Source organism: Telmatherina bonti (genome assembly GCF_933228915.1).
Source record: "Telmatherina bonti genome assembly, chromosome: 14".
In the NCBI taxonomy this organism is placed as follows: domain Eukaryota; kingdom Metazoa; phylum Chordata; class Actinopteri; order Atheriniformes; family Telmatherinidae; genus Telmatherina; species Telmatherina bonti.
The window spans coordinates 18,451,307-18,459,214 of record NC_136612.1 but is presented as its reverse complement, the minus strand read 5'-3'; the positions used below and the strand labels follow the sequence as shown (position 1 = coordinate 18,459,214).

At 40.6% G+C, this 7,908-nt stretch overlaps 1 protein-coding gene across 1 annotated transcript in view; it reads right to left on the bottom strand.

The window, feature by feature from the left end:
* pecam1a (platelet and endothelial cell adhesion molecule 1a) overlaps positions 1-7,467 on the bottom strand; it is a 7,815-nt gene extending 348 nt beyond the window's left edge. The window contains exons 1-13 of the mRNA XM_079252948.1: positions 7,404-7,467; positions 7,270-7,293; positions 5,164-5,457; positions 4,503-4,799; positions 4,147-4,413; positions 3,672-4,007; positions 2,512-2,811; positions 2,145-2,426; positions 1,691-1,823; positions 1,500-1,567; positions 1,360-1,413; positions 745-834; positions 38-60 (exon numbers count right to left, since the gene is read on the bottom strand). Of these exons, the coding sequence (XP_079109074.1) occupies positions 38-60; positions 745-834; positions 1,360-1,413; positions 1,500-1,567; positions 1,691-1,823; positions 2,145-2,426; positions 2,512-2,811; positions 3,672-4,007; positions 4,147-4,413; positions 4,503-4,799; positions 5,164-5,457; positions 7,270-7,293; positions 7,404-7,461 (2,226 nt within the window). The 5' untranslated portion in view covers positions 7,462-7,467. The remainder of the gene's footprint in view (positions 1-37; positions 61-744; positions 835-1,359; positions 1,414-1,499; positions 1,568-1,690; positions 1,824-2,144; positions 2,427-2,511; positions 2,812-3,671; positions 4,008-4,146; positions 4,414-4,502; positions 4,800-5,163; positions 5,458-7,269; positions 7,294-7,403) is intronic.
* Between the last annotated feature and the right edge of the window lie 441 nt (positions 7,468-7,908).

The following is a 7,908-nucleotide window of genomic DNA, read 5'->3' as shown; positions in this document are numbered from 1 at the left end:
TGGACTGTGTACGTGGTGTATATGTAATGCTACTTACACCATCAGCTGGCTCTGGAACACCTGCAAAAACAAAAGCAGAGGGCGAGCTCAGGAAACAAATGGAGCCTGAGGATTAAAGCAGGACTGGTGCACTCATCTGCACTCCCACTTACAGCTCTTTGTTCCCAGGAAACAGGGATTTATCATGATGTACACAATGTGTATCACTGCGTACATGTTAATATGCTGTAGTTTTGCACAAACAGCTTGTGTTAAAGTGCTCAAAAGAGTGTTTTCCTTCATTTCTGTTGCATTATTTTGTGACAAAGTCCATGACTCAACAATGGACAACAGTTCTCCCTTGAGTATTAAACAATAAAACAGTTGCTCACTTAGTCGTAAGCACAGACTGTTTGGCCCTGTTCTTATAACAGGAAGTTCCCGTTGACGAAAGCAGGAAGTGGACACCTGGAGACTGTGCCTTCTGTTTTAATGGCATATTCTTTCACTAACAATGCAAGTGTTTACAGTTGGAGATGATCCCGTTTCCTGCTTTTTTTTCCTCCCTTTTTTTTTTTCCATTTTCAAATACCAGTGACCGGATTTCTTCAACCATGTAACTTAATATGGATTTGAATTGAGAGCGGGATATTAGTCTTACTTTGCTGGGAGTTGCGCACTTCGCTGTATACGGTGTCTGTACCCTTTTTAACTGGAGCTAACACAAAAAAATTGTTAAATGTGAAAATTCAGAGTCAGTCTCACCTCTGCTGGGATCTGCCTCTCTGATCTGCACCTCTGTGTACCGAGGTTCTGACTTTTCAGGTATGTTCACGCTGTTCTGGTCGTCAGAGTCTGTGGCACAATACAATTAAAATTCATTGTATTCCTAACAAAAATCAAATCAAGCTAAATTTCTGAGGCACTTTTTATGCCAGAGGAAACACAAAGTGCTTTACATGATAAAAGCATGTTGTCCATATCAAAATAAAGCAAGCTCTGTCACACTTGATCACATCACAATTTAAAAATACTCATGTTCTCATTAAAGAAAATAATACAGATAAAAAAAAAAAATCAATGGATAAATCTTGCAATATTCACATATTTCACAAAATTTTGTGCGTAAATATCGCAAATAAGACTGTTTACTTTCAGTAACAGAAGTTTCGGTTCTTGTCTAAATCAAATACAGAAAATATGTTTAAAGGAGCATTTATTTAATTTTATTTATTTATATAATTTTATTTAAAAAATCAGCACTTTTAGTTAATTTCAGGTGAAATTTTCTGTTATTTTTTTAACAAAACAAACAACGTCAAAAATAAAACAAACAAAAACAAAACAAATAAACAAAGAACAACTCAGAAGACTACCTACCAGAACCAGACACGTGTTCACTCCAAACACTTTTTCCCATCATGCCTGGGGTGACTAGAAGAAGAGCAGAAAACAGCAGCAGTCTTAATACCTGAATGAGTGGAATCCACAGTGTTGCTTTCATGTACAGGCAGCTTTACCATTGGCAGCCTCGTTGACTTCTGCCTGGGTGAGGCTGAGCCGCTCGGTTTTGGTGCTGGCTGACTTCCTGAGATGAAATCAAGACAGAGCACAATTACCAAGAGGCCCCGTGGGCACCATACTGGAGAAGCTGACATAACTCCCCCTTAAAATGTAAATTTTTGATAAGAACATGAGCAATATTCCTTACACGGACAACTTGGCTGCTCTCTTCCTTTTAAACCGAAGGAGGCGTGTTTTGAAGGCAATTACAATGATCAAGGCCAGTATAAGTATGATGCAGAAGGCTGCAATAAGACCTTTTTTCCAGCCAGCCAGCTTCACTGCAGAACACATACATTAGACATATGGACCCGTCCACACCTTACTACATTATGCAATGATTATAAAGCCTAAGAATAAAAGATATACTCATAAAACAACAAAAATTTCTGTCTAACGTAGTTTAACTTTCAGTCCTGGGTGTAAGTGTAAAATTATTTAAATAATTTAATCACAATATTAGAGTTTAGTCGAGTTAATTTTACTGCCGTAAAACAAACTTTTAATTGTTGCGTAAGTCAAGTATAACACCTTAACATGCAAATATTTTCACCTTACATGAATATCACTTTCAGCACTCCATCAAGCAGTGAAAAACTCACCTCCAAATGGGATTTTGGGGCTAAATTTGGTTTCCTTGGCTGGGTTTGTGGTCATGCAGTAGTATCTCCCTGTGTGCTCTCCTCTGACATTGTGTATTCTGAAAGATTCTTCCCGTTTGTTGGTAGACACAGATGCAAGAGCGATCTTTGTCTCAGCCTTGTACCAGGTAAAGTTAAAGGGTGGGCTGCCGCTCTGAACAGAACAGATGAGACTCACGCTCTGCCCCTCAGAGATCTCCTCAGCACTGGGGGTGATGGTCAACACTGGGTTTGATACCGGTTCTGCAAAGAACATTGTGTTAGAAATACAGTTCGGCATGCTTGCAATGAGTTTTACTGATTTCCCCCATGTCTGCATTAAACAAACCTATAATGTTGGTTGAGAGCAGGAGCTGTTGTCCTAATCCTATCATGAAAGGCTTGTGTTGACTGTTTGTTGCGTGGCATTGAAAGTTGCTCAAGTCAGAGCTCTTGAGGACAGCTGGAACACTGAAGATAGCTTGTTCCCCTGTTTTAGTCACAACTCTGCGCTCAGGCACCGTGTTGGGGATGTGCAGAGTGTACCAGATGGGCAGAGTGCCTCTTTTGCTATGACAGAGCAGCTGGAAGTCCTTTCCCAAAAACAGCGTGCCCCCCACCACACTCATCACGGGTTTGGAAACAGGAACTGGGGGAAAGAAATAGACACAGATATAGAAGGATGTATTTTATATTGTCTGCTAGCATTGGGTTAAAAATCCTGACATGCTACAAAACCATGACACATTAAGGCTTTTTAAGCTGAAGCTAACGGAGGTGACGTCAGTTTAGTGAGCATTTCGTGTAGTAAAACAAACAAACAAGGATTGAAAGGTCATGGTATTGTCATCTTGACTGATCTAAATCGGGGCTCACCAACTCCAGTTCTCGACGGCTACCATCCTGCAGGTTTTAGTGCTTCCCCGGTACAACACGCTTTATTCAAACGACAAGGTTCTCTAACAACTTGTTGTCATCTCCTGCACCTGCCTGTTAATGAACCATTGATTTGGGTCAGGTGTGTTGCAGCAGGGAAGCACTAAAACCTGCAGGATGAAAGTCCTGGAGGACCAGGGTTGGGTGACCCCCGAGCTAAATCATCTCTAGCGAAACAGAAATGTATTGATCAAAGTTTATGCATCCCTTCATTCATTCAACATCTATCATGGTACTACATCTAAACTCTGATCATTGGAAACAGTTGGCATCGTGTGCAGGATTTAGTAAAAATCCGCCCAATAAGTCTCCAATCCATGGAAATGGTGATGATGCCTCATGTCGAGCCAGTTTCAGACATTTCAAAAGAATGCTGTGCATGCACAAACATTACACCACAAAGCTCCTAGTCACAAATTTGGGGATACCCAAATAAAGCCAATCACCCTGATGTATCTGTCAAAGTATGAGAATTAATTGTGATAAATAAGCGATGAGCATGACTTACAGCTCATGTCTTATGTACCTTCAAACATCGAAGTAACAGTGATTTCAGTGCTCTGCATGACTTACCTTTGACTTTTATGACATGTTTTTGACTTTCCTTAACAAAATTATGTATCAGAGAAGATGTTTGAGCTTTGCAGGTGTAGTTGCCAGATTTCTGAAGGTTCACTGCTGTTATATATGCCTCCGCGTTGGTTATTATGGCGTTATCTTTGTTGAAAGAGTATTTATAGGTTTCGTTCTTGGGAATCAGCTTGATATTGTCTTTGTAGAAAGAGAAAGTCATGGTTTCATTGTTGATCCTCTCAGGAACGTAGATGGAAACTGAACAGGTCAGTTTGAAACGGTCTCCTTCAAATATTTCTGTGGGGTATACAGTCAGCCGTGGCTTCGAAAACAGCTCTGTTTGGGTTGGACAGCAAAATGCGAGCATTAAACATTCATTATACTGTATTTATGCTTGTTTTAAATGAGGAAAATACTATAAATTCCAGAGTATATGTAGTATCTTATCAGGCATTTCATAAGAATGAAGACTTGCCTTTGACAGTGATTGTTACATAGTTTTCTTTCTGGACATTTCCCCACTCTGCCTTGCAAACAAATTCCCCTGAGTCTCCTTCCTGAGTGGTCATCAGATGACTGAGAGCTGTTGTTGGAGATGTATTGAGAACCTTTCTGCCCTTTGTAAGGAATACCTCAATGTTCCTCAATGGAATATCCACTACTTTACAGATAACTTCCACCACATCCCCCTCATAGACAGTTTGAGAGGGCAGCACATTCATGACTGGCTTAATGTTGAGCACTGTAAGAGAAATATTAGAGCAGTCAGGCACACTCCTCCTCAAATAATTTGATCTTGTTCTAGCAACATATTAGCAAAGATGTAATCACCTTTGACTATCATTTCAATCTCATCACTGCGTTGGGAGCGTATAGACACAGAAATCAAATTGATCTCATAATCACAGGACAGAAAGCAATTTCCTATGTGTCTCAATTTTAGAGTGACTTCTGAATAATTCCCAGCTGTTTCCAGCTGCTTCACCCTCTCTGGCTCTCCAGACATAAACCTTTGATAAAAGGTGACTTTAAGGGGTCCTTTCTCCTCGGGGGCACTGCAGATGGCTGTGAACTCCTCACTCTCATAGGGTGATACATTACTCAGACGGAGTATTGGGGTCTGGAGGCCTGAGGATAGAAAAGGCCAAAGTGAAAGTTATAAGCACAGCTTTTACTCTGCATGTTTCAGTTTTTCATGATTTGATCCTACTTGATCAAGCAGATTTTTTTCCTTTGAAAGAAAATGTTATATTCTTCATATGTACGCACAGATATAGACTTCTTACACAAAGTTACGAGTGATCAGGTTTTTGTGTGAAGCCTAATTGTTCCTAAAACGCATGATAACCTTTACAAGTGAACTTTATTTAACCTTTTCTAAACTTTGTTACTCTGCAACAAAACAGCTGCCAGACAAACACAATAATAGAGTAAAAAATGGCAGGAAAACAAACAAAACAAAACAAAAGACAAAAAGCATAGTCATCTGTACCTGTCACACGCAGCTTCTGGATGATGCTGGACTTGCTCTTGTCCTTAACTGTGACTCGACATTCATAATTTCCAGAGTCAGCTGCCCTAGCTGGGTTGAGCTCGTAAACCACAGAATCTTCTGTGGTATTATAGGATTGGATGGGAACATCATTCTTGGTAAACTGGAAATGGTGGGTCAGATGAGAGATGTTGCTTAGACTGACGCTGACCTGGCAGCGTATGAATGCTTGGGTCCCACTCTCAATTGTGCTTCTGGGCAGGATTGAAAGGCCGACAGCGTCTATAATGTATGCTGTAGTTTCCAATACCATGTAGAGACAAAGAGACATGGGTGCAAAAATAGAAAGAAATGATAAAACCAACATCACGGACTGGGCCAGTCATACAATACAAGTCAGGTCAGGATTAGAGGAAGACAGGCCCTCAAGCTTGTGCACAGCAAGAAGCAGCCAGTGAAGGAAGGAAAACGCCTCAACAAATAGTGTCTGACCTTCTACTTCCCCTGGGAGAGCTATGTGGATTATTCTCAGCTCCCGTTTTCCTTCAGTAACAACAACACACTTTAGCCAGAAACAGTCTGTCTGTCCGTTACTTTTAAAGCTAATTTGAGCTGTGCGTTCAGTGTTGTACAGACTGAGGCACTGTGCATCATTAGCTGCTGTGGACACACAACAGTTCATGCTATGTTGAAAATGAAAGCACACACTTGACTTTGACAGCATATTTCAGTGCAAAAAAAGGAAAAAGAAAAAAAAATAGCCATAAAGAGTTAGGTCTACTTACTTTCTTTAATATGTCTAGTGTTTAACAGTGCTAGAAGAATATTGCATTCACCTATTTCTGAATGCATAACACAATTTTACATTGAAATTGTACATGTTTACATTAGATGTCCAGCATGATGAGTACGGAGTGTCAGAAGTATAGCATGCTGCTCCCTCAGCACGCAGTAACAGGAAGTTCCTTTGTTACTTCGTAGTTTTACAAAGGATTAAAAGTAAGTAGTAAAGTAATCTGATGTATTTAACCAGAAACTCTAACTCAGTCTATCACAGGGTCAACGCAGAGAGACATGCAACTGTTCACATGCACTCCTAGAGACACTTTAGAGTAACCATTTAAGCTAACATGTATGTCGGTAGGAGGAAGCCGGAATACCCAAAGAGAAGACACGCATACACAGGGGGAACATGTAAACGCTACACATAAAGGCTACTGCTGAACCAGTGACCTTCTTGCTGTGAGGTCACAGTAACCAGGTGAATCAGGTCTTCTGGATTCAGAGAGAACTAAAACATGCAGGTCAGGGGTCTCAAAGGACCAGGACTGAGAAATGCAACCCTCTTTCCATCTTTGTCTTTTACCCACTTGTTACAACGCAGGATCACATAGGAGCGGGAACCTATCGTACCAGCTACTGGGTGAGAGGGAGAGCTAATCCTCCTACACGCCTAATTATTTTCTTTGATTTCCAGGAAAGGTTTATTCTTTTACATCCACTTGTCAATAGGTTTTCACATTCTCACATGCGTAAGACAGTAAGAACCATTTAACTTCCAGGAAAAACCGAAGAGGTTTGGGAGCCTTTGGGAATTTAAATACTGAACAGAAATGAAGCATCAGGAAGCATCAGAAAGACTTGCTTTTGAGGTGCCAACCTCTTAAAGATGCTACTTTTGTTGGTTTCGATTCACTTTTTTAAAGAAACACACCCAGATTCAGAAGTTCAGAGGTGGAAATTTCTCTTTTGTCAAATATGGAGCTAGAAGCATAAATACATCAAAGTTCTTGTTGTGTGACAGCCTTTAAAATTTAGGACAAGAATTTAGTTGATATGAACTTTTTTCTAGTAATACCTGTGAAGCTGAAAAACAGTTTAGATTAATATTACTGAAGGCATGGAAAATAGGAAGAAGGCCACCAGTATGCTGAACAATGCCTGTTTCCTGGAAGAAAAACAGCTTTTAAGGTGTGTCTTAAAAATAGCTTCTTCTGTTAATTCAGAAAGGACTGCACAACCTCAAACTGTCGCAGCAATCGCACAGTCTTAGAGACCGTTTCTTAAGTAAAAAAAAGACAAGCAGACAAATACAAATGTACTCACAGGACTCTCCTCTGGCACATTGCCCTGTGTTTGGAAAAAAGAGAGCAAGGAGGGGAAAAAGTGAGAAACTGCAGATTAGTTTTAAGTGAGGAAACATCCTTTATCCGTAAAGAGGCGCAGCAGCGGGTCCTTACAGATGAGTAGGAGGCTGGTGAGGACCAGCAGCAGCAGGCTGGGGGGTCTGGAGTCCATCCTGAGAGAAGGTTGTTCACTAATGTGAAATTAAGATACAGCTCTAGCAGGCAGGAGAGACAGAGGCCAGGAAGGGCACTCAGGAACAAGGGAGGAACTTGCTGAGGGAGAGGTGGAGTGTGTTTAAGACAAACACTGTTATAGATGAGGGGGTGTTCCCCATCTTATCAACCTTGTGCTGCTTGATTGAGCAGGAAGTTGGCTTTTACTTCCTCTTGGGGTATTAAATTGTTTTCAGTGGCAAAAGAAGCAAAAATTCTCATATCCTCCCCAGCATACCGAAGGTGTTTCCTACTCGGTAGACATTGTTTAAAGTTATGACAAAAGGCAAGGCTTTGCAGATCATTTATACTTTTAGCCTTAAAGTGGAACTATTATGTGCATTTCAGGCTAATTTATTTTTTATTTCTGAGACCAGAAGGGCTGGGATTGATCGAGTTATTTTCA